Here is a 27,951-nt window from a genome sequence, read left to right as displayed (position 1 = left end):
TTGGAATTTGCGGATTAGGACTTGATTTCCATAGCTAAAATTTGAAATTTCAAGGAATTCCAAGAGGTCAACCAGCCAACATCAAATTGGGGGCTGAATTTGTCATCCGAGGAGCACAGTGAAGACTGATCGATCCCCTATTAGATCAAGGGGCAAATCAAATTAAAGGCGTGCTGAAGAGGCATTTGGATTAAGAAAAGATTGAAGGAAGACCAATCCCCTATTAGATCAAGGGGCAAATCAAATTAAAGGCTTGCTAAAGAGGCATTTGGATTAAGAGAAGATTGAAGAAATCTTAGTGTCCTCTAACAAATTGTAATATAACCTAACGAAATACCACAAGAGGCACCAATTTTGCAGCCAACAAGATACCCAATGTCCAAGAATTAATCGATAACATTTCAATTTCATTTTATGTGAATTTCATACTTGCTATAATTGGTCTCTAATCAAATCATTACGACCCTTTTCCTTCAGGAAGGCTGATTTGGTTCCATTGTCACAATATCATCAACTCCCTTGAATTGGTGCACCCACAAAATCTGATTGGAAGTCTAAGGCATTGCTTAAGTGCTGAAATTTTTTTCAATTGAGCATTATAGCAACAAATGTCTTCATTGAGTGAGAAGAGATCTAGTAGATATGATGCTTCTTGGTCTCAAAATTCAAAAATGAAGGGGATAATGCATTGGCTGATCTTGAGGCTCGCAATATGGGCAGTAAGCTGAAAATGTTGGTGGTGACCAAAATGCAAGTTCTTCTAGGCCTCTTCATGCTGATGATCAATAAAAAAGTGAACAATATGATAGCAAATTCAAAGATTGATCGAGGACAGCAGTTGATATGTCTACTCAGCTGGTAAAGGATCCTCAATTTGCTATGTTTTTGAACTCATCAAAAAAGACAGCAAGGGCAAAAAGAGGAGGTCATCCTCTAGAACTTCATGACAGCAAGATGTACCAAAGGAAATGCCAAAACTGTCTCATAATACACCCAATGGTGTTAGATATTGTTAATGAGCAAAAACATGCGGTTCTGCCAATCCAATGGGGTATGGATAGCTACGTATGTATGCCAATGTAGGTCATTCAAGATACTTTGACGGTGGTTCAATCTGCCAATCAATAGCTGCAAATACTTCAGCCATGGGAATGCATATGTAAAGAAATGCATAACTATAGAATACAAATGCAATCATACAACAAACGCACAAACTGATAAAGAAATGCAATTAGGTTTAGGGTAACACAGAGACAATGAACACTAAAGATGAAGGAATCTAAGTAATGAATAGATACAATGCTCAATGTAACAAACACACTATGCAGGGTGAATATTGAACCTTGAACTCATGTCTCAGGGACTAGGGCAAAGAGTATGAGCTGAAGAGTGTGTGGTAGTCTGAGAGATCTTGAAACATAGCAGGCAACCTCCATCAATGCCTAGCAATAGCAAACCCAGCTCTATGATGGCTAGATCCACAGGCAAGAGTGTAGGATAGCAAAACATAGCCTCATAATGATGTGGCGATAGGGCAACAAAGCAAAGCTACAAACACAAGGTCAGAGCTGACGTGGCACACATGGCGGCAATCTAGAGCAGCAAACGCAATGAAAACTCTGGCGTAGCAGCTAGCAACAATTTGAGTAGCAAATGGTCATACAATAGTAAATGCAATCTAGTAGAAAGCAATCACCAACAACTAGGGAGGACTGAATAGTAGGCATCAACTGTATTCAACATTGCATAGCAACTCGAACTGAGATATCCTCTATGCAACGTATGGATAGCAAAGTTTTGGCAGCTACAATCTACAAAAACGAGATTGAGACATAGTGACAAGCAACCTATTTATTTATAGATGGATGGGTCCTTCCAAATTAGGGTTTGGCTTATTGGACACAAACACTCTCTAGAAACGCATTTCTTTTTAATGAAAGTTTGATGATTTAATTAATTATGTTTCGGGGCTGTTTAAAATGGCTAGCCAACATGTAATGCATTATTAGCTTAGCATCCCCTCTCAAGCCCAAAACTCCAACCAAAAAGGGACTATATTGTGAAGAAATTTGCTAGGGTTTGCACTGAGGACACACAGAGTGTACGACCACAACAGAAACACAAAGAGACAGACACAAACACATAGGGCAAAACTCAAACCCTAAACGCAAAACTCAAAACTCAAACACAGAAACTCAAACACAAACAGAAGAAGGGAGAGAGAGAACACAACTCTGAAGTGAATGAATGCTGTAAATGAATGTAAGAGTGTAAAGTGTGCTCAAGGGCAGAGCGATGTCGGAGTGTGACGTCCACCGGAGACGGATCCCAAGTCTGTGACCACCAGTTGGAGAGTGAAGAGAGAAAACTACAAAATGTTGACACCAGGGACTGCCAGAGACACAAGCAACAGCTGTAGAGTGGGGAGATGACACCAGGCGGCTTCAGAAGGATGCAAACGCAGGCTGTAGAATGTCACATGATGTTGGAGATATTGGCGATGGCAACTTGAGGCCAAACGCAGCCTGGGAGATTGCGCCTGACAGTGGGTGACAATTGGAAGAAGGCACCAGGGCATTGCGAGGCTGGAGGGAGAGGTGGCAGCAATCGCGAGGGCTGGGCAATCACGTGGAGGTAAATTAATGGCTAAAATCTGCACTGGAGAGTGTGAAACCTGCATAGACGGAATGAGGTTAAATGGGGATAGCCTGTCTATTTATAGATGTGAAAGGGCACCCCAAAAATTAGGGTTTCTAGTAAACTCTCTCAAACCGCTCCCCGTTTTAGGGTTTCCACTGAACTCTCTCAAACCGCTCCCCGTTTTAGGGTTTTACTCTAAAAGAGCATTTTTTAGTGTGTTTTGGGGCTGTTTAAGAGGCCAATCAGCAAGTAATGCATGTTTGAGCTCAACACCCCCTCTCAGGCCCAAAACTAAGCCGAAAGGTTAGACCAGCCATTGTGATGTTTACTTACCCCAAGGCGTCCCACCCCAAAGCAGCCAAGGCATCGGACAAAGGGTGCACGTTGACTGCCCAATGGCCTACCAAGACTACAAAGGCGATGGTCATCTTACCAACGGAATCCAAGTAATCACCCCAAAGAGGATAGGGCATTGAACAAAGGATGCACGTCGACTAACCAGTGGCCTACCAAGCCTTACAAAGGCGGATGGAACTACATGGGATACGGCCGATTGAGTAATAGTGACCCAGAAGACGGGAGTAGGGAGGGTACACCCAACACATCACAAAACAGAACAAGCTAACCCATCCACTCAGGGTGTCAATGACAAGGAAAAATAGGTGATGAGGTATCCATGTGATGGACGATGGTGGTGTGGTAACAACAGCCGCCGGTGGAAATGGCTTAGGATCCGCTCAAGTGGTGCTCTGCACAATGAGATGCAAAGTATGCTACATGCTGAAGAATGCTCGTACAGCACGTGCCACTTGGACAGTGTCCCTCATGGAAAAGTTGTTCACTTGCCCAAGCGTCCTAGTACAAAGATTATGAAATCATGCAATGCAAAGGGTAAGGTACAATAGGGGAAAAAAGGAAAAAGCCGATGTCGAAGACAAAGTGCTGAAGCCTGTAGAATACCGAGAAGGGTAGAATACCAAGAAGGATAGGAACCCCCTCTCAACCTAGATGTAGATATCGAAGAAGGAAGAGCAGCCTAATGTCGGTCTTCGTACGGTGCCGAGAACCATAAGGAATGAAAGAAGAGAAAGTGGATGAAGCACCCCGCTAGAAGAGTAAGGTAGAAGTCACCGCCATGATAGAATCAAGAGAGATGCTTCACGATTTGCCTCGAGAGGGGAAACCGCCATGCTGAAAGAAGAGCAAGCACTCCGAGGATGATGAAACCATAAAAGAAACGGTGCGCATCCCCATGTCTTTAGCCCAGGTAGGACCAAAGCAATCTATAAGTTAGTCCTACACTGAAAGACAAAACCCCGCAAAAGAGATGAAAATTTACAAACACAGAGGTTAGTGGTGAGATGCTCCAAAGCAAAACATAGTAGAAAGAAAATCTAACTCTATAAATGCAATGAATGTGTATGTGTGTGAGTAAATACAGCAGAAGTCTAAAGAATGGAAAAGCTAAGGACAATGAATCCTATGGGCCCGACTCTAAGAGTGCGAAAAACGAATGCTACACTGACCTAGGGTATCCAAAAGGACCTAGAGACATGCTAGTCTAAAAAGGTGGCTACCATCGCGGACGTCCAGTAGCAAAGCTCTGCCAAGGGAACGCCTAACGAGATGGGGAGGAAGGTGAGATAGATACATGAAGTACAACAGGATCGGAACCTGCAAACCAATCAGTCAGTCCCTCAAGGATAGTGAAAGAGATGGGCTATTAAGACTATACTCGAGCCACATGTCCAACAGCAACGGCAGGTGCTGAAGGAGCAAATGAAGCACGAGCGAAAGGCGTAACCCCACTAGACTATGTAGTTGCAGCAGTCTGCAGAGGCTTTTTAGGCAGAAGACCTTGGAAATGCCTGAGGAGTTGGGGAGAAAGGTGAGATAGATACATGAAGTGCAACAGGATCGGAACCTGCAGACCAATCAGTCAGTCCCTCAAGGGTAGTGAAAGAGATGGGCTGCTGAGATTGTACTCGAGCCACATGTCCAGCAGCAACGGCAGACGCTGAAGAAGCAGATGAAGCAAGAGCGAAAGGCACAACCCCACTGGATTGTGCAGTCGCAGCGGTCTGCAGAGGCTTTTAGGTGGAAGACCTTGGACCTTGGAGCGACAATCCTCATCCACATGGCCTACTCTCTGGCAGTGTGTGCAAAACCGGTTTCTCTTAGGGAGTTGCTACCAGATAAGTCTAGATTGTAGATGTACCCAAATTCCCTCTCCTTCGTGAGCCCCCTCTATTGAAGTTCACATATGCAAAGCCATCTGGATCCTGTACCTCAAAAAAAGAAACACGTGAGGATTTTGATTCATGCAACACAAAAGAATTATACAAACCTGACATTGGACATGGCTGAGATGATGAAGATGGATGGCCAAACATTCCAAATGTCGTATGTCCTCCATGATCAGAGAGGTGGCCAACCTCACCAACTAGTCCGGATGAGGTAGCAAAACTGGTAGGAGGGGTGTAAACATCACCATACTTGTTGCGATAGTACTTCTCAAAGTCCTCTGTCATGTTAGTGAAATCTGGAATAGGAGTAGAAGAAGATGAAGGTGAAAGTGGAGTGTTGTCCTCCTCACCACCGAGTCCATAATGTTGTCTCAGGGCCTCCAATGATGGAGAAGGCTGATAAGACATCATAGGAACTAGAGAAGGTGTCTGGGACATTGTGATTCGGTTACGAGTCGTATTGTGTGCCTTGCACAAAGACTAGCTCTCCACAATGTCCGCAGGGTATTCTTTACAAAAGCACCGGTCCTAATACCATGTAAAGAAAATTGCTAGGGTTTGCACTGAGGACACACAGAGTGTACGACCACGACGAAACACAAAGAGACAGACACAAACACATAGAGCAAAACTTAAACCCTAAACGCAAAACTCAAAACTCAAATACAGAAACTCAAATACAAACAGAAGAAGGGAGAGAGAGAACACAACTCTGAAGTGAATGAATGTTGTAAATGAATATAAGAGTGTACAGTGTGCTCAAGGGCAAAGCAATGTCGGAGTGTAACATCCACCGGAGACAGATCCCAAGTCTGTGACCACTAGTTGAAAAGTGAAGAGAGAGAAAACTACAAAACACTGACACTAGGGATTGCCAAAGACACAAGCGACAGCTGCAAAGTGGAGAGATGACACTAGGCGGCTTCAGAAGGATATAAACGCAGGCTGTAGGATGTCGCTTGATGTTGGAGATGCTGGCGATGGCAACTGGAGGCCAAACGCAGCCTGGGAGATGGTGCCTAACAGTGGGCGGCAGCTGGAAGAAGACACCAGAGCACTGCAAGATTGGAGGGAGAGGTGGCAACAGTCATGAGGGCTGGACAGCCACGTGGAGATAGACTGATGGCTGAAATCTGAACTGGAGAGTGTGAAACCTGTATAGATGGAATGAGGCTGAATGGAGGCAACCTGTCTATTTATAGATGTGGAAGGGCGCCCTAAAAATTAGGGTTTTCACTAAACTCTCTCAACCCGCTCTTTATTTTAGGGTTTCCACTGAACTCTCTTGAACCGCTCCCCGTTTTAGGGTTTTACTCTAAAAGAGCATTTTTTAGTGTGTTTTAGGGCTATTTAAGAAGCTAATCAGCAAGTAATGCATGTTTTAGCTCAATATATACTAGCCCTGTTTGTCCCATGGAATCACTATTGAGCTGAAAATGCATTAGCTTCACTTAAACAGCCCCTAAATATGTTTAATTTAGGAAGAAACCTTGTATATTTAAAAAGACATGCATTCCTAGAGATTGTCTATATCCCATAAGCACAAACCCACTTGGGAGGGCCCAAACTTTCTATAAATAGATATGTTGCTCTCAATTCAACCTTAATCTCGTTTTTGCAAATTTTAGGTATTTCAACTTGTTGTCCAGACCCTGAATGCAAAGGACATTGCAGCCAAGCTGGCCATTGCTACCTACAACAATTTGGCGCCTGTTTCCAACATACCACACATTGTTCGAAGCTGATTTCAGCATGCAAACTTCTACTACTGATTTTTCCTGCGTTTTTAATCTCTCTCTTGCAACCTGCGTTTGCTATTTTCTCTCTCCTGAAGCCTGCGTTTTTAGTCTTTTTCTCTCCTCACCTGAGTTCCTGCACTACCGTCTACAGTAGATCCAACCTTTCTTGGCGGTGTTTGCTAGTGTTCGACATCCAAAGGATGCCTTGCTACAACTCAAGATCCGTTCAGAGTACGACACACTCTCTAGCTCATTACCCCTGCCCTAATCCTTGAGATACACGGGTTCAAGGTACAATATTCATTCACTACATAGTGTGTTTGCTGCATGAGCATTGTATATTCAATAGCCATATCACTTCATTCTTTGTGTTCATTGTCTCTGAGTTACCCCAACCCTAACTGTGTTCCTCTATCAGTCTATGCTTTGTCATACGATATTATTTGTGTTTCTATGGCAAGGTATTTTTGCACATGGTATAAGAGCCAAGTTCTCTGAGAGAAACTTAGGCCTTAATCTGAAAGCTCTACACAAGAATCATGAACAACACAAGGGCAAATGACTTCGAACACTACTTCTGCAACCAACCTTCTTCCTCGGATAGGGTGGTAAATAACCTGATTAAGCACTATTTACAGCAATTAACAAATTCACAAATTTGAAATGCACACTTTACCATATAATTTTGGACATTGGACACCCTATTGGTCCCAAAATTGGTGCCCTTTCGGTATTTATTTAACTTAATTGAAGAAGAAGTTGATGTATAATGGGATTCTCCCAATCCCTTTCAGTATTCCAATTCCTCTTGCTATCCAAAATGACCAACCAAAATGACCAGCAAGTCTTCAATTTGATTTTCCCCTTGATTTGGGCAATCAATTGGCCTTCACCCGCTTTGATGGAGATAGAAAATGCCCCAAAATTTAATGATTTGCTAGTCCCTCCACTTAAATAGGCTAAAAACAACTTCAACCCTATTGAATCCAAGTCTTGGAGTTTCCAATTTCCGGCATGCTTCTCTAGGCTGCTGCTAAACCCTAATTTCTATTGTAGTTAAAGTTTACAGTAGAGAAATCTGAAATTTCACAACCTCTCGTGATCTCAATGCTTTAATCTTCAAAGCAAGGCTGTAGAAAGGTTAGGAGATGAGAGAGAATGCTGAGGAGAGAGAAAATTCAGACTTTCTTCGCGAAGAACTGAAGAAAATCTGTCACTTACTACTGCAACCCTGTCTCAACAACTTGTAGATATAAAGAACTAAAGAAAATCAGTCATTTATTGCTGCTACCCTGTCTCAACAGCCTATATATGCTATCACCTACTATTGATTAGTCTTCTCCTATCCTTGGCTGCCTTAGAAGGTCCTCCAATGGCTGCAAATCAGACCAGCAACATCTCCTCTCTCTCTCTTGCAAGCTAAATACACTAAAATGCCTCTGTCCAATCTCTAAAGAGGTTTTTCAGTCTTGCATGGGCATTTTTGACAAGTGGCAACCTTCCCAAACGGTTTTTCCAGCATTATCCATAATTAAAAATTAATTTTCAACCTTTAAATATTGAAAATTAATCTAATAATTATTTCAATGTCCTGAAAAATAATCTAGCTAGCCAATAATTAGATTGGCTAGGCAACTTCCATTCCCAAGTGTCTCTGCGCCATCTTTGACCATCAGATTGGCATTAGGTACCATTAAACGCTACTTTTCTAGTGTCACCAACTAACACTTACGGCCAAATGAATGACCTAGGCCAACAACTGGCATCAGATACCACCCAATACCTGTGCGGCATAACTTATAGCAACTTTTGCCTTTGACATCCCATGATTTCCTCAAGTCCTGAGCTCATAAATTTACTCTAATCCCAGTTACACCTCACATGTGTAACATTTACTAAACCATGTGATTAAAAATTAATCCACATGTTAAGTGAGGTTTCAAAAATACATGTCCTCATGACAACTTCCACACCACTTCTCACATCCGAGATAAATCCATCAAGAAATAAGTCGAAGTGGGCCTCACAACTTGCTTCACAAGCTCCCGACATTACCACACAGTCATTGGACTACCATGGAGTTCCACGATCTTACGAGATCACTTCAACTGAGTACGATCTCATTTTAATGCATAAAGCCAAACATCAGATAGAAGGTAAGTCTGAATTTCACCCTTTAGATGTGTACCAATCTACTAACCATGCAAGAAGGGTGGAATCTCCACTTAGAACTGGCCATCCACAAGTAGAAATTGGCATAGAGTACACTCCATTGCCTTTATACTTATTCTCTCCAATGCCAAGTATATCTATCATTTCAGATTCTATTAATGATGATTCCCCTCTCCTATTGGTATAGATAATTCATGATGGACATCTGCAAAACAATTTCTAATTTATAAGTAATGAGAAATACAGATATTTCCCTATGAACTCAAGACTAGGTAAGCAGTTGAAACAAAAAAATGTCAAAATGAAGTAGATACATCTTCATCATCATTATTTCAATTTAATGCATTTAATTGACAAAAGGAACCCACATTATTTTCCACATCTACATCTATCACAAATCCATTTGATCTCCCTCTCATCCCACCCTCTTATTCTGCTACCACATCCTTTCAACCTCCATTAAGTGCACCGCATGTTACCTCGCATGTAGGATCACATGTGTTTTCATTCACCACATCAGGGGATTCTTCAAACTTAGGAACCACCATTAGGACCTCATCTCTTCATCAGTTGGATGGTGTTCCACCTTTTTCTCATACACTTTCAAGATCATTGCAGTCTGGGTATTCCCCTCAATCTCTTCCAAGTGCGGATCAGTTGGTGCCACAGTTTGCCTCCATGGCATTACCTAATGGACCCTCTCATCATTATATTGTGTCTCGGTTGACATTTGGACAAGGCTTACATGTCCTAGTGCCTCCACCTCCACCGACATCTTATGGAAACATTCATGTTCCAGTACCTTGTAAAAAGATGGCGTACCAACAAAACAATAGAGTTTGCAAGGAGAAACACGAAGTAAACTCGGCAAAATGTAGAAGAGAAGAAAAGAGAGAAGAAACTCTAATGATGGAATAATGAAGACTCGAATCATGGAGTGAATGTAATACAAGGGAACAAGGGTGTTGTAGCACAAGAAAGATGATGAAGACAGCCTCAAACCACGAACCGCAATGTCCTCCTAAAGAGATGTGAGGACAATGGAGAGGCTGGAGAGAAGGGGTGACGAACTGAATGAATCAGCCGTAAGTAATGAATGAGAGAGTGGCCTATAAATAGGCACAGTCAATCTAGGATAGCTCCCCTTTTTAGGACTGCAAACCCTAAACGCAACACACAAAAACGCAAACTGTGGATGAAGGTGAAGAAGGAAAGTGTTTCTCAACACCCCCTCTCAAACCCAAAAAGGAAAAGAGGAGTGAGGTGGAGATGGAATGCTACATGCTAAAGAATGCTTATGCAGCAGATGCCACTTGGATAGTGTCCCTTATGAGAAAATTGTTCACTTGCCCAAGCGCCCTAGTACAAAGACGATGAAAACATACAATACATAAGAGAAATGTCGGACTTTGTGTGGGGCCAAGAACCATAAGGATATGCCAATACTCGATCTCGGGAGTTGGCTCTATGCTAACCAAGTAACCAAGGCAATAAGAAGAGGAGGAAGAAGATGTAGAGGGTCCCTATGATCCAAGATTTCCACCTGAAAGAGAACCTACAGTAAAGAGCAATAAACAGAGTGAACTGGAAAATCTAAAACTCAACCTCAAGAGAGAAGCCACTAGCTCCGTGCATCCATGTTGGAAGGAATACGAAGGTCTTGTCACCAAGTCGCAACTGAATCTCCAAGGCCACAAGCTAGGTAGATCCTCGAGATCCTGGGGATGAGTAGAAGAGATGACTGCTCGAAGACAACCACCCCAAGAAAGGAGATGATGGATAAAGAACTTCATGTGGAGTAGGTGCCCCCTTTAAGGCTGGAGGCAAAGGGGCCCCCTCTCAAGGTGAAGTATTAGGAGTAATAGCTCTCTCGAAGAGCGAAGAGAGATCATCCCTTGCTAAATCCCCCTCTAAGATAGATAGGGAATCCAAAAACTCATGGATCACAAACTTTGTATCATTTGATGTCAAAGAAAATGCCGTCAAGTATGCTGAAGAAGGTATCTGGGGGGCCAAAGAACTCCCAAAGGTGGCCTCTCGATCCTAAGGAGACGAGGGTGGAGAAGAAGGCTCATGGTCAAGGGAGCAAATCGCAGTCCCCGAAGCCAAGGATAGGGGACAACCACTGGCTCTCAGTGGAGCGGAGTGTGAAGCCGAAGGAGAGGAAGGAGTCGAGCAGCCATTGTCTTGCAAAGGAGCGGACTGTCTGTCGAGGAGATAATATCCAACAATCAATGTCTCTCGATGGAGCGGACTGCAGGACCGCGGCCCAAGGGACCCACTGTACCCGGAAGTGGGTGGGGGAAACCTCCTCACAATGAGGTGCTCTCCAGGAGGGCTTATCGCCTCGAAGGTCTTAGAGCCTCCGTGTGCTTGAAAGGACTTAGTGCATGTCGGTTGCGGCTTATTACCTAGAGCATAATACTATGATAGCAGATGCAAAACGATCTCTATGGCCCAAAAAGGAGATGTGGCACAAGGAGTGTCTCGTGAAAGATGCATATACTCTGAGGGGATGGGGAGCAAAGGTCGAAGTCGACAAATATTGGTGGTGTGTTCGGTGATGCCACAGTAGGAGCACCCAGTAATCTGGTGATCAAGGTAAAGAAGCCATGGGTACCAATGTACCTTGCTCAAGAAGGAAAAGGTGGAAGAGGTCAACCACGAACCATGAACTGCAATGTCCACCTCAAGGGGTGGGAGGACAGTGGAAGGGCTAGAAGTGAGCTGCCAATGGAAGGAGGATGCTACCAATAGTAAGAGGTTGCAACCAGTAGAAAATCGCATGTGAGGAGGGATAAAGACTAAAAACGCAAGCTACAGGAGAGAGAAAGACTAAAAATACGAGTGAGGAGAGAGAAAAACTAAAAACGCAGGCTTAAGAGAGAGAGAACAGCAAATGCAGGCTGAAGGAGAGAGAAAGACTAAAAACGCAGGAAAAACCAGCAGTATTAGTCAACATGCTAAAATCAGCTCCGAACAGTGTATGATAGGCTGGAAACAAGCACCAAACTGTTGTAGACAGCAATGGCCAGCTTGGACCGTGATATCCTCCGCATTCAGGGTGTGGGCAACAAGCTGGAATACCTAAAATCTGCAAAAACGAGATTGTTTTCTGAATGGAAAGTGATCAGCAACAGTCGCTCTGCTATAAACAACTACAAACTACGGGTGGAAGGTTGGAAACAAGCTCCAGATTGTAGATGACAGCAAGGGACAGCAAGACCGCGATGTCCTCTGCAAAAGGGGTATGGACAACAAGTTGAAAACACCTGAAACCTGCAAAAACGAGATTTTGATGCAACGGAAGAAGAAGAGAAGTGGATGCCGAACCTATCACCGGTCTTCGCCATCACTGGAGTGGAGGATCTTTGCTACTGTTTGAGCAGATCCAGCTCTAATACCATGTCAAAAGATGACGTACCAGCAAGACAGTAGGGTTTGCAAGGAGAAACACGAAGTAAACTCGGCAAACATGGAGAAGAGAAGAGAAGAGAGAAGAAACTCTGATTAATGGAATAATGAAGACTTGAATCATTGAGTGAATGTGATATAAGGAAACAAGGGTGTTGTAGCACAAGGAAGATGATGAAACCACGAACCATGAACCACAATGTCCTCTTGAAGGGGTGTGAGGACAATGGAGAGGTTGGAGAGAAGAGGTGACGGTCTGAATGAATCAGACGTAAGGAAAGAATGAGAGAGTGGCCTATAAATAGGCACAGTCAATATAGGATGGCGCCCCTTTTTGGGCCTGCAAACCCTAAACACAAAACGCAAAAACACAAATTGTGGGTGAAGGTTGAAGAAAGGTGAAGGGTTTCTCAACATGCCTCCATATCAATCGGCACTCATTGGACACTCACAGCCTATTTTTGCCTACCCACCTCTTCCCCCTCCTCTTTCTTATCAAACACCTCCACCACCACCAACACCACCATCTTATCCTCCACATCCATCTAACCCCACATTCTCGACACCTCATGGTTCTACCTCATCTTCTGCCAAGCATGCATTCAATGACAAGACTCATTTTAACAGGTCAAACTTTACAACTTGGTCGAACTTGATGAGACATGTCCTTGACTCATAGAATCTATGAAATCTTATGCAAGGGTTGGAACCCCAACCCGATCCCGCACTTGTTCCATGCGAGCTTATCCTCCAATGAAAGGCTAGGAATACCTCTGCTATTGTCGAGCTAATGCAAGGCTTATTGCCTGAGTTTCATTCTGAGCTTCAGCATTTTAACTTAAGAGTCATAGAGATGGGTACACTTGACCAACCACTAGGCGGCTCGAGATAGGACTCATCAAATAAATCTTGACCATGAGCTTCAAAACTTCAAAATCTCTTACCAAGGTGACTTAAAAGTCAAGTTGGCTGAGTATCGGCGTCTCCTTGCCAAATTCTCCACTACAAGGACTCCCGAGTCCTCTGACAATCAGATCACATTGTTTCTTAACAAGCTGCTATGTAAGTACTTCAATTTTATGCAACAAGTGGTTTCTCTACCCAATTTATCCACATTCCATGAATTTGAATGTCAGGTATTGCGTTGCATAGATGTTCAATTAATTTCATATGAATAATCCCTCAAAGGGGACTCTTGTTGCTCATTCTCAAAAAGGGCAGCAAGGGAAGGGTAAACCAAATCAAACTTCAAATCAAAATCAAAATCAAGCAAAGGAATCACAAGGAAACTCCCAATCTCAACTCAAATTCAGGTGGCAAAATGTACCGAATAACAATAGATATTGTCAACATTGTAAAAAGGCTGGCCATTTTGACGAGGAGTATCGAGGCATGAGACACAACACCAAAACCCAAATCACAGACTCCCGCCCCTCAATCGAGAAACCCACCTCAGGAAAGGCAGGGTGATGGCCAGGGGTAGTGGAAAGATCAGACCCACACTACCACCAGTCAACTATCTCGGTCTCGACAACGTTCTCAACTCCAAAGGGCTTGTCTGACTGGTCTACAAAGGCCCGCATCATCTCCATAGAGACATTCGATGCGAGTCTCGTCCACATCTATGCATTGCCTCCCGACGAGGTTACTGTCGAGGCCCACTTGTCACAATAGAGCACATCAACACCCGTTTGGATTGTGGACATTGGAGCTACATATCACATGACTCCTATAGAGAATATCTTCTATACCCAAGCCTTTGCAATCGCGCAGGTCCGCATAGAAAACAACTCCTCGGTCAAGATCCAAGCTCAAGGTTGTGTTAGTTTTGCAACTGACAAGGGTTCGCATCTAGCTTTGCTCAACAATGTACACTATATCCCTCTCCTTGGGGTGATCTTGTTATCTATTCAACAACTTTGCCGATTGGGGCAAGCAGTTTTCTTTACAAAGACCACAATCAAGGTCCTTGACTCTCAAACTAGTTAAGTGCTTAGTCATGGTGAGGAACAATCTAATGGCCTATACCACATGACCCATTTTTTTACCAAGCCAACAATCGAGGGCTTTGCGTTTCATAGCTTCCAGGCATTAGCCACATCTTGAGAGCCTATGAATAATGAGTGTCTTTGGCATTTCCGCCTAGGGCATCTTAGCTATGACTCTCTTTATGAGTTATCTCGCCGTGAGATGGTTGAGGGCCTTTCTCACCTGAAACTAGCTCGAGATATCTAGAGCCTGTCAGCTTGGGAAGCAACACCGTACCCCATTTCCTCAACAGTCTACGCATAGAGCTGAAACACCTCTTAGATTGATTCATGTTGATCTTTGTGGGCCCACATCCACTATTGCCTTGAATGGAGCATTGTACTTCTTTTTTTATAGTGGATGATCATTCGAGATATATTTGGGTGTACTTCCTCAAGCATAAGTTTAATGCTTTCACATATTTCTCTGCTTGGATATTGTTGATTCATAATCAGACGGATCGTCATGTTCATTGCATGAGGAGTGATAGCAGTGGTGAGTTCATCTTCCATGAGTTACTCGAGTTTCTACGGTAGCATGGCATCTCTCGCCGGCTCACCTCTACCAACTTCCCCTCTCAAAATGGAGTCGTAGAGCATTGGAACCAGATAGTCATGGAAATGGCACGCTCTATGCTATTCACAGCAGAGCTCCCTGATGAGCACCTTTGGGTTGAGGCTGCTAATACTGTGGTGTACATCCTCAATGGGTACCTGATTGCGGCACTTTCTCAGAAGACCCCGTACGAGGCATTCTTTGGCTCTTGGCCTATCATATCCCACTCCAACGTATTTGGGTGTCGTGTATACACACATACGCCTAATGATAAAATAGGGAAACTTCTTTGGTTAATTCATACTAGGCCAGACTTAGCTTACTCAGTCATTTTCATAGCACCTAGGATATCACATTGGATTGCATGTCTTTGTATGTTGTGTTATTTATGGTGCACTTATTCTTATGGCCTCACCTATGGTTTTAGTTTATGTTTGCAAGGATACACTGATTCTAATTGGGCAAGAGATCGTGACACCCGGCGTTCCCATAGTGGCTACCTCTTTACCTTGGGCACGGCTCCCATTTCTTCATCCACAACCGCAAGCAAGAGATGGTGTGGCTTCCACGATCGAGGCTAAGTATAGTGCTCTCTTCGATGGCACCATCAAGGCCATCTATCTAAGGAGCTTACTGGCGGTGCTTCATTTTTCTTGTGACTCTCCCACCATTATCTACTACGACAACCAGAGTGTCATTGCCCTTGCATGCAATCCGATCATCACACCACAGACGTCACATGTGGGAGTCCACTTCCACTTTTCCAAAGAGCAAGTTGAGCTAGACTATCCGCCTAGAGTTTGTGCCTTCACCAGACAATTTTGCATACATTTTGACCAAAGCAGTCAACCCACCCATTCTTTAGTACCTTTTACCTAGGATCGGCTTGGGTACGCCCTCCCCTACTTCTTTATATTGACAAGGAGAGGGTGCTTTCCTCTTGCTTTCCCTTCTAGTTTGAGAAAGAGCAGCTACTTCTCTTGATAGTAGCAGTCATGATGCTTACAGTTTTTAGACATTCATTCATTCATTCCTTTATTCTTTTGTATTGTACTTTATGGAAATTTGTAACTTCGTCTGCACTATCAAGATGACCTAATTGTAAAAGGGCATTTGGGCAAGTGAACAATTTCCCTGCGAGGGCACTGTCCAAGTGGCACTGTTGCATTGCATTTTGCGTGAGCAAGACATCTTACATCTCCCTTTGCATTACCCCATGCATTAGTATTCTATTCATGTAAACATGCATCTATACGCATTTATCCATTTTCAGTCTTTTGGAGTGATCGACTCTGGATCCACCATATTAATGACATTGCACATGGCAATCTCCAAGGCTTGCTTCACATCTTTGCTATATTTGTGTCACCCACACCTTAGCCATTTTCCTTTTTCATCGACACCTAGTAATGGTAGGGATAGTATGCTTGTTTTGTGAAGGTCTTGGGTCTGACCATCCCTTATCACTTTCCCATTTGGGACACACATACTCAATAAGATGAAAACTAATTTGAAACCCTCACTTAATGTTAAATCTATCAAAACTACAAAGCCCTCCCAAAAAAAAAAGGTCCATAGTTGATTCCATCTACCTTTGCAGGACTTGGTAGACCATTGGGCAGCCAATGTGCACCCTTTGTCCGATGTCCTAGCCTCTCTAAGGTGATCACTTGGGCTCCCTTGGTAAGATAACCATCGCCTCTATAGTCTTAGTAGGCCACCGGGCAGCCGACACACACCCTTTGTCCAATGCTCTAGCTGCTTTGGGGTGAAAAAACAAAGGGCTTAGTTGGCCCACTTCTCGTGGCATCGTTGTTGGACCTAAGAGGGGGTGTTAAGCTAAAAATGCATTAGCTTCACTTAAACAGCCCCAAAACATGCTTAGTTAAGGAAAAAACCTTGTTTATTTTTTTAAAAATGTGCTCCTTAAGAGTGTTTATATCCCATAAGCACAAACCCACTTGGAAGGGCCCAAACTTTCTATAAATAACAAATTTCAGCTTGCTGCCCACACCTCGGATTTAGAGGACATCGCAGTCCAAGCTAGCCATTGTTGTCTACAATAGTCTGGCGCTTGTTTCTAGCCTACCACACACTGTTCGGAGCTGATTTCAACATGCTGACTGCTACTGCTGGTTTTTCCTGCGTTTTTAGTATTTCTCTCTCCTGTAGCCTGCATTTGCTGTTTTCTCTCTCCTGCAGCCTGCATTTTTAGTCTTTCTCTCTCCTCACCTGCGCTTTTAGTCTTTCTCTCCTACACTGTCGTTTGCATCAAATCCAACCTTCCTTGGCTGTGTTAGTTGGTGTTCGATATCCAAAGGCTACCTTGTTGCGATTAGAGATCTGTTCAAAGTACGACACACTCTCCAACTCATTACCCCTGGCCTAATCCTTGAGATACAAGAGTTTGAGATACAATATTCATTCACTGTATAGTGTGTTTGCTGCATGAGCATTGTATATTCAATAGTCATATCACTTCATTCATTGTCTGTGTTCATTGTCTCAAGGTGGGGGTGGAAGAGGATGACTTAGTAGACCTAAAGGACCAGCTATGGAGGAGAGAGAAACGAGAGAGTGAATAGTAAACAATAGATAACATAAGAGTAACATAGTGAGTGTACTTGTTGAACAAAACTAAATGATAAGAGAAAGTACAACTAAGGTTTAGATCTAAGGTGTGACCTAACCACACTTCCACCAACAAACTAGAGTTAAGTTTATTTACTCTAGAGCAATGTCACTACTTTAATGTCCTAAGATACTAGGTGTACACACCCTACAATGACAATAAGTCTCCATACCACACAAATTACATTGGATACTTCCTAGAATTTGCAAATTCTAGCACCTCCTTGCAATGCCAATGTGATGATGAAGTACAAAGAAGATCAATCACCAAAGGGTAGTAAGTTTAAGGACTTTCAAAAATCCTCAAACTTCTCTCCTAATAAAGTTTTGGTGAAAATATCTACAACATGTTGTATAGAAACATATACCAATCCAAGCTCTCCTGCATAGCATCTTTCTCTAACATAATGATAATGAACCTCGATATGTTTCATGCAAGCATGAAACACAAGATTTCGACAATGAGATTTGTAGATTAGCCAATGATATGTGCAGCCATACACATTCAACTATTGCTATGAAAGTTGTCTTGTACTCGGCCTCACAAGATGAGGTAGCCACTATAGGGTGTTTCTTGCTAAGCCATAAAATGCATGAATGGCCCAGAAACAAACAGTATCCAATAGTAGACTACGAACTGTCTAAATCACCAGCCCAATCTGAATCATTCTAAGATTGTAATTGCAAGTCTCCCCTCCCCCTCTCGAGGGAGAAAAATAATGCATATGTCTAAATACCTTGCAAATAGCAAAAGATTTGCTTAGCAACATGCCAATATATTGTCTGTGGGCTATGCATAAACCTGCTCACTTGAGATACAGCAAATTGTATGTTAGTGCGTGCATTGCAAAGATAAATAAGACAGCCAACAACTTGAATGTAAATTGCAACATTGTGCATCTTGCTACTATCATGCATAGACAACTTTATGCTTGGCTCTATTGGAGTCTTCATAGACACAATCTTGCATGTTGAACCTATACAAAAGCTTGTCCATATACTGTGATTATGACATGATACCATGCTAACTTTGGGTAAATTGAAACCCCAAATAAAAGTGTAAGCAGCCCATATCTAACATAGCAAAAGGATGTTTTAAATCAGCCTTAAAATCTACAATATTATCCTCTCTAAGTACAATCAACTGCATATCATCTACATAGATAATGATAATCAGCAAGTTCCCCCCTCTTAATCTAAAGAGTGTGAGCTGTTGGACTATTTTTGAAGACAAGACTAGCCAAATAAGCATCAATTTTTCAGTATCATGCACAAGGAGCCTATTTTAAACCATAAAGAGCCTTATACAACTTGCAAACCATGTGCTCTTTTCCTTTCACCACAAAGCTTGGAGGCTATGAAACATAAATATAATCATGAAGATCGCCATTCAAAAATGTTGTCTTCATGTCCAATTGACACAGTTTTCAACCATAATTTGCAACCATAGCAATAACACCCCATTGTACTCGTGGGATGTAGGAGCAAATGTCTCCTCATAATATATGCCTTTCTCTTGAGCATCACCTTTTACGACCAAGTGTGCCTTATACCTGTCAATAGTGCCATTAGCTTTGCACTTGAGTTTAAAAAATTATTTTGTGCCAATAGCTTTCTTGCCAAGAACCAAGTCCACAAGATCCCGAGTACTGTTAGCGGCAATAGAGTCCAACTCTTTTTGCATGGCCTATGACCAATGCGCATCTTGCTATGCTTCATCGATAGAAATAGGCTCATCATCATCCAAAAATGAAACTCATAAACACATGCTCATCAAAAGGAGCCTCTACTCCCATGGTATCAACCAAATGTGCCCCATCTATATCATGTGTTGCCTATCTAGAAGCCCTTCTAGTGCGCTAAGGTAAAGGAGCATCAATTTACTCTCCTTGAGAGTATGTAACAGCCATATAGGCACCGTTTTTGCTGCATTTACAGCAGTCCTCCCTTGCTCACCTGCATGTTCCACTTCATGATACAAACCATGATCAATTAATGGTTATTCACAGACATGTGGAGCAGCCATAGTTTGCTAGAATACATCTATTCAAACATTTACAACAAGCTCGGATCCCAAAGCAAGTGGTAAAAGACCTTCAAAAACATCACCTGGATCATGCATGGCTGGCATTTCAAATTGTCATGTGAAAAGGCTACATTTTCAGCAAAGATAGCATCCTTACTAACAAAAACTTTGTGAGTGCATAGATCATACAATAGATAGCCCTTGCTTTCCGAGCTGTAGCCAACAAAAATACATTTAATACCTTATCATTGAGCTTTCCATGAAGCTCTTTTGGCACATGACCATAGGCTATGCATCCAAACATGCAAAAGCAATCAACCTTTTGGTTTCCTCTTGTGCCAAGCCTCAAAAGAAGTGATAGTTTTCAATGCTTTTGTAGGTGCACAATTTAGCACATGATTTGCACACTAAAGGCCCTCAAGCCAAAATTTATATGGCAGCCCATTAGATTTCAGCATGCATCTAGTCATCTCCATGAGTGTCTAATTTTTCCTTTCAACCACGCCATTCTATTGAGGTGTCATACTCACAGTGGTATGATGTACACATGGAATCACATACATAACAGTGTATAAGCTACAACTTACGGACAGCATGCACTGCACCATCCATTTCAAAGGCAAAATGATGCATCGTTTCCAAAATACACCCCTCACACGCATGGGGAGGTGGGGTCTCTATTGGAGGTAAGGTATCCACCATTTGACAACGCTAAAGTGTCATCAAACTGCCAAAACTCATGTGATTGTAATGAGTATGCCATAGCTCCACATTCTATATAGCAAGCATGAGTGTGCTAACTGCCAAAGCATCATGAGATCTCCTCTCATATGTATCCAACAGGAAAAGGCCTTTATACAAAGTGCCAAACAAGCAAAGAACATAATCAAGCTCTCTGTCTCACACAATGCACTTGACATCCTCAAAGATAACCTAAAAACCTTATTTGTTGAATGTTGATATTCACAAGAGATCCTTTGTTATCCCAAGTACAAACAATACATCCAAAAGCATAAAGTCTAATCCATCTATTGCAATAATCAGCACTAAGCCAATGCCACAAACATCGTAACTAGAGTTCTTTGCTCATGCAACTCTGTTCCTCATAGGGGCTGAATGCATAGATGTGAATAGACACTTCCGTGAATTGATGCGCTTGGATGCCCCACTATCAAAGTACTGCGTGTGCTGCATTTCAGTAACATTAAATGCAAAATCGGCCATAGAACTATCATAACTACATGTCAAAAATACATAATCCTTCTCAATAAAGTCAGTTGTAGCATCCCCATCAGAAGACCGAGAGGCAAATGTCTCCTTCACAGCTAAACCAGAGTCAAATGTCTCCTTCACAGCTAAACCAGAGTCTTTCTTCTTCTCTTTGGCCAATTTTTAACTACATTCTTCAATGTAGTGTCCAAGTTTCTTACAATAGTGGCATTTCCCTCTCTCCTTGTCTTTATTTGCATCATGGGTAGCCTTTCCAGATGGTTTGGGCATTTGTCCTAATGTGCACAAATAAAACCTTTTAACATAAATAAAGCTTTTTGAGTGTTTTGTAGGAGCAAAATTAGGCATCAATGTACAACAATTAAATTTTAACGCAAGCCTTGATTATGGTGGCTCAACAATACTAGATACAAGTTCTCATCTTGAAGAGTTACAATAATTTGCTTTGGGAGCTTTTTTCCAAAGTTTCCTTTATGCTAGTTACCTTTCAACAATCAAGTGCAAGAGATTATGTCTTCTAAAACCCCACTTCTCTACTTCTTTATTTACGTGTATTTATCTAGATTTCTCCACAACTTCTTGGATCAGCAATGTTTCTTAGAGCCCTTTGTGGTTTAGAGATAGTGTTCCTAGCTTATGCTCCAGATCTGGCACATCCAATGCCACATCCAGGATCTAAGAGGGGATGTTAGCAATCCATGTACATTCTCTCCTTGTTGTGAACCCTATCACTCCATAAGTGGGGAACATCATGAAGCTCTAACATGTATTGTCCATTTGTGGTTGGTTTGGTCATTTCATCCATTATAGCCAATTGTGCTGTGGCATTTCTAGTCCATCTGGACATTTCAGGTCACTCTTAGGGTTTTCTATACATAGGACCCTAGTAGTCTCTCTTTCTTGCATTTTGGACACGACATCATGGGACTGCCCTCTCTCTCAGCAGGGCCCTCACTCATGTGCATCTCACACTTGCTTGGACCTGCCATCTTGTATCCATTGTTTTCATTGCTTGTGCCATCTATGGTGATTCTTTAGCTTCTAAGTTCATGTCTTCATTCCTTCTTCCACTGCTATTCTGACAAGATCCTCCATGAAAAACAGTCATGTGGAAAGAGTGTCGGTGAAGATGATCATCGGCAGCTGCACACCGCCCCCCCCCCCCCCCCTTCCAAGCATTTGGCTGCATCTGTCTTACCTTAAACCTTAAAGAAAGAAAAGAATGCTGTTGATAGAAAGAATTGAGGCTCCAAAAGAGTCTAGACTATTCCTTTAACATGTTTTACAAGACATAGTGCTGCTCCATCATTGTGATGATTGTAACTTTCTTTCTATAATGCATTGATTCTTTTAATGGACAAAGTAAACACCTAAAAGCATGAATTGTAGCTGAATGAATGTGTCTGGTGTGTTAAAATGTGCGTCTCAAGAAACTGATTATATTCTCAATGAAACTGAACACCAATGTCAGTGCATTAGGTTAAAATATAAGCACATAAGCAGTGTTGACCCTTTTTTTTTGTGCACAGTGTGTGTGAAAGAGGTAAAAGATGCAGAACACACCGCTTTCACTGCGCTGCTTTCTGTCCCCTTTCCTTGTTGGAGACAAAGAGCCAAACTATACTGTGCTCGAACATGACCTGCTATGGCTGCCCGCTGAAACCATTTAACTGCTTCAGTTGGATTGCTCGGTTCTGTCCAAGTTCAGGAGTTCAATGGTAGCTGCCAAGAACTGCCCAAAATGATAAAATTTCAACACAATAAGAACTCACACACCTTGCAGATATGCGAGTCCAAGGTTACACTGTCCAGCTGGGTCTCCAAGGTCTGCAGCCTTCTTATACCAGTGCATTCCTTCCTGTCTTCTGTCCTGGAGAACCACAAGCTTCTTTAATGCGGAGCTTAAAATGCTTGAAAATTTGAAGGACTGCCGAACTGAGCATACCATTTCCCACAGGAGGAGGCCTGCATCTACCATCGCAGCAGCACAACCACGCACTGCTCCTTTTAGAAAAGAGTCGAGGGCCTTAGTGAGATTCCGAGCCACACCCCCGCGACCATGTTTAAACTTCTTACCCCAGTGAACAAAAAGCATGGCCTCCCGGAGAGGAGCCAGTGCCTGGCTCCAAGGACGGCAAACACGACTTGTTGACCAGAGGTTTGGCCAAGAAAAACAGCCTGCGACTCTTCGAAGAATGTCATCAGGGAGCTGTGAGAAATCACGAATGGCTTCCTGAGACAAATCATGACCAGGCCGGCGGTTTTCAGAAAGGGAGCACTGATGGATGCTGTGGATCAAAGGAACTGTCTTACGACGCAAACTCTCCTCGGTTCTCTCGGAGCAAGGCAGTCTCCCGTATGAAACAAAATCGAGGCCGTTTATGCTGAGAGAGGGGGCGCACTTGCGCTCTACGTCCCGTCTGGTGTGTGTGCACGATTTGATCAATTTTTCATGATCGCGATATAAGACGTGCCCCTCGCACAAATCGTCATCACCGTCCACCTCCTCATCGTCGTCCTCGTCATTCTCGTGCTCGCGTTCTTTGCTTCTGTGCCTCCTCTTTATTACCTGCTGCTGCTCCCCCGATTCCAATAGCTGCGTCCCACCCCTGGCTCGAGGGTGGCCCTGCTGCCTCCGCTCCAGGCGGTTGTCGTAGTAAGAGGCGGATAGAGCCGAGAAAGCGTGGTAGATGGAACCACGCGGCCAAGTGTGCTGCTCCATTAGACTATGGAGTGGTGCGTTCAGGATTTTGTCTCGGACTCTTCCTGTCGGAGGCGGGCCGATGGGCCTGCGGAAGGGGGGGCGGAATAGCCTTCTAAAGGTTTCCAAACTTACAGGGAAGGTAGGCACATCTTTACTACTAATATGTCTTTTGCACCGTGCGGTAATTTCCCTTCTGAAACGCCCTTGTGCACAAACCCTTCCACACCTCCCAATCTAACTTATTCCACATCTTTGATTGGTTAACATATTCCACATCTTTATGCACGTCTTATACGCTCAGTCTCTCTCGGCATCGCGTCGGGGTTAGCACTACGCACTTGCTCATGTTTGGTGTTGCAAAAGCACCACTATTACTATTGCTTAATACATTTTACATTTTCATGCATGACTTACATAACAATATGATTCATGGCCAGTTGAGTATCCCAAAAATAAAGCATGAGAGACCCCAAAACTATTATGATACACTTGTATTATTGATAGTTAATATATTGCACTCCCATCCTTTCACTATTATTATTGAAAGGTGGGGGAGCACACCACATGGCGTGTGCTCGCTCCCCGGCCTTTTAAGTAGCGGGTACCACATGGCAATGTCTTGACGGCATGAATCTCCTCGTGGCCTGGCGCCTGCTTGCTCGAATCTCCTCCCAACCAACTGGCCCCTTGCCCGCCCAAGCTCCCTGTACCTGTCCACCCTCTCCTTGCTCATCTTGGCTCCCTATCCAACCCATCCTCTCCTTGGCCATCTCAACTCCATGCAACTCGAACTGCATCCCCACCACATCAACATGCCCACCCGCCACATCAACCCACATCATCACCCTCATGCCTTCTATAATGCCACCCCACCCTTAATCACAAGTGTCCCAACTCCCTACATCTACCTCAAAGTGAGCTTCTCCAACTGCAAGATGGTTGAATCGCGAATCAATGGAATCACCTTCCCTCACTCCTATATATAAACAATAACCTTGGACTAATAACAAGTCTTCCTTTCACAATTTGGCTCCTTCCAGTACTCTCTCTCTCAAAGCAACATGGTGGTCTAAGAGGCTCCACCCCACCAAACCATGGAGACCACCCTCTCCCTCTCCTCCCCTCCACCCCCCAAAAACGACATCCACACCTCCCTCCCACTAGCCATGTCAATCCCCCCCCCCCCCCCCAACACACACACACCGCAACCATGTCAAACACCCCCCTCCTTCCAAAAATCAATGTTGACACTTCCCAAGATTGTGTGTTATTATTGTGTGTGTGTTAAAGTTATGTATTAATGTGTGTTCATTTGTGTGAATGTGTTGTATTGGTTAAGTGCATAAATGTGTTATATTAGTTAAGTACGTGAATGTATTGTATAGTTAAGTGTTGTAATATATATTGTGTGTGTATTAATATGCATTCATTTGTGTGAATGTGTTGTGCTAGTTAAGTGCATGAATGTGTTGTATTAGTTAAGTGTTTTAATATATAATATATATTAGTATTATTATATGTATTAATATTATGTGTGTGTTAATATTGTGTATTATTATGTGTGTTTATATTAAGAATACATATATTTATTTTTGTGAATACCACAACCATGTCGAACACCCCTCCCCCCCCCCTACACACACAACACGACCATGTGGAAGGATCCCCCTTCCAAAAATCAATGTTGACACTTCCCAAGACTATGCGTGTTATTACTATGGGTGTATATTAATGTTATGTATTAATATACATTCATTTATATGAATGTGTTGTATTGGTTAAGTGAGTGAATGTGTTGTATCAGTTAAGTGTTTTAATATATACTATGTTAGTATTATTATATGCATTAATATTATGTGTGTTTATATGAAGAATACATATATTTATTCTTAGGAACAAGCACCCCCCAAAAAACAATTATGTGAATGTGTTGTGTTGGTTAAGTAAGTAAATGTATTGTATACGTAAGTGTTTTAATATATATTGCGTTAATATTACGTGTGTTGTTAGTGTGTGGGTGTTAATGTTGTGTATTAATGTGCATTCATTTGTGTGAACGTGTTGTATTGGTTAAGTGAGTGATTGTGTTGTATTAGTTGAGTGTTTAATATATATTATGTTAGTATTATTATAAGTATTAATATTATGCGTGTGTTAATGTTGTGTGTTATTATGTATGTCTATATTAAGAATACATACATTTATTCTTAGGAACATGTATTGTGTATGAATGAATATTTTGTTGTTATTATATTTATTTATTATTATCAATAATTTATTCTTTAAGCAATACATATTTAAAAATCACATAAATATAACTTAAAGTAGTACATAGAAATTAATATTTTTACATCCTATGATACAAAGAAGAGAGTATGTGACATTAATAAATGTGTTAAATGATGTTTTGTCTTTAGTCTCTCTAACATTAAGTTTGTCACAAGGTGTTTTTTATGTAGTTTGTGCACTTTTGATATCTTCATCTAGTAACATTTCAAGGCATATCTCTCTTCTTATTTTACATTTTACATTCTTTCTCGTTTTTTATTTCCATGCTTTCAAATGTTTCTCTAACATTATTTTCATTCTAACATATCTCACTTTTGATTTTGTCATCAACACTCCTTTTCCAAGTGCATCTCTCTCTCTCTCTCTCTCTCTCTCTCTCTCTCTCTCTCTCTCTCTCTCTCTCTCTCTCTCTCTCTCTCTCTCTCTCTCTCTCTCTCTCTCTCTCTCTCTCTCTCTCTCTCTCTCTCTCTCTCTCTCTCTCTCGTTTAAATTTTAAAATTATTTTTTTAAAGGATTCAAAAGGTTTTAATATAGAGTTAAAGGTGCATTTCTTCTAAAGCATGAGAATATAATGTTTATTAATGCTTAATGATTTAAGTATTTATTGAAATCTTCATGCGTTCAAAATCTAAATTAGATGTGTGTTTGGAGGGAGACTTAATGCATATTCGCTTTTATGAGTGGAAGGATAGTGTTTGTTAAATGTTTTCTCTCTCTCGTGAGTAGTAGTGTATCAATGTATATCAATACTTTGATCTATGTGTGTGCATATTAACATGTGCATAATATACTTATATATATAAATATATATATGTGTGTATGTGTATGTGTGTGAGCGTGATTATTTTTAATGACGTTTATCAAAGCTTTAATCTATGTATACATAAGAAAATATATCACACACACACACACACACACACACACACACATATGTATATATATGTATATATATACTATGTGCCTATATTTTCATATTTTAGATATTAAATGTACATATTTTATGTACCTTGATTTTTACATACATCATTAAAAGTATACACATATACAAATGTACTTAAAACCAAGAGTATAAAATGCATACTTTTGGTTTTAAGTATATTTATATGTTAATATGTGCTTTAATATTTTGATGATGTTCATTAAGTGGATGTAAATTTTAATATGTGTATACAAACTTTAGTGTGTTTCAAGTGGCCCTCTTCCTCTCTCTCGATGTATTGATTTTAAAGTTATGTTTTCAAAAATTCAAGTAAAAGTATATGTTTTAACACTACTCATCATGCAACTTGGACTCAATCCATCAATAGCCAAAATTTTAGCTTAACCATGCTACATGTAGATATTATTTTTAAAACTAAGTTTACATATAGTTCATACATTTTGCGCAGTATGGAGCACATTGAGTTATCCAATGTGAGAGGCAATGGTTCTATCCCTGATGTTGTACTTGGCACTCCTAATGATTCAATAATTTTGCGCAAAATGAAGGATATGGCTAGAAATAAAGCAAGTGGTCATGCTCTCAAACAAATTAAAGAATATCATAACTGTGTAGGATTCTTTAGGATCTTGCACCGCTTAGATGCCATCGATAAGAGATTGAAGACTTTGACCAAAAATCAAAGTGCTTTAAACTATTTCTCAAAGGTTATCTATTCTACTTATCATTTTGGCTGGAGGTTCGGTATCTCCCGAAACCTCCATTTCTTTCCCCGAGCCTCCTTTTGAATCCCAAGCCTCTTTTTAAATCCCAATCCTGTTTTTAAATTTTGAATTGCATGCATGCAAGGCTTTAATACCCCACGACCTCTTTCTCTCATGATTATCTTCTATCTATATCATGCATTTTCGATTTGATCTCTCTTTCCATTGTTTGGTTGCAGGGTCTCACGCTTGGAATTGCAGAGGAGCATGCCCGCAGGGAGCACGTTTGCAGGGGAGCACACTTCACGTAGAGGAGCACGCTTGCAAGGGAGCCACCTCGCTCAGGCGCTGAGGTGCAAGTCTCTCTCTCTCTCTCTCTCTCTCTCTCTCTCTCTCTCTCTCTCTCTCTCTCTCTCTCTCTCTCTCTCTCTCTCTCTCTCTCTCTCTCTCTCTCTCTCTCTCTCTCCCCCAGCGCACGGCAGAAGGTGATTGGAGGATGTCATTGATCCCAAGCCTCTTTTTAAATCCCAATCCTATTCTACTTATCATTTTGGCTGGAGGTTCGGTATCTCCCGAACCTCCATTTCTTTCCCCGAGCCTCCTTTTGAATCCCAAGCCTCTTTTTAAATCCCA

The 27,951-nt window shown here is 42.0% G+C and overlaps 1 protein-coding gene across 3 annotated transcripts in view; it reads right to left on the bottom strand.

The window, feature by feature from the left end:
• Positions 1 to 23,523, bottom strand: part of LOC148025364 (F-box family protein) — a 39,652-nt gene extending 16,129 nt beyond the window's left edge. Inside the window, exons 1-3 of one of the 3 annotated variants that reach the window (XM_087692424.1) lie at positions 22,627 to 23,523; positions 22,458 to 22,569; positions 22,245 to 22,375 (exon numbers count right to left, since the gene is read on the bottom strand). In XM_087692424.1, coding sequence (XP_087548550.1) covers positions 22,245 to 22,375; positions 22,458 to 22,569; positions 22,627 to 23,403 — 1,020 coding nt within the window. In that variant the 5' untranslated portion in view covers positions 23,404 to 23,523. The remainder of the gene's footprint in view (positions 1 to 22,244; positions 22,376 to 22,457; positions 22,570 to 22,626) is intronic. The other 2 variants (XM_087692425.1, XM_087692426.1) reach the window with 2 other exon arrangements.
• Between the last annotated feature and the right edge of the window lie 4,428 nt (positions 23,524 to 27,951).

This window comes from Lygodium microphyllum, chromosome 14, assembly GCF_053477565.2.
Source record: "Lygodium microphyllum isolate KBCC chromosome 14, Lygodium_microphyllum_v1.1.10, whole genome shotgun sequence".
NCBI lineage: Eukaryota > Viridiplantae > Streptophyta > Polypodiopsida > Schizaeales > Lygodiaceae > Lygodium > Lygodium microphyllum.
This window is presented reverse-complemented; position numbering and strand designations above follow the sequence as displayed.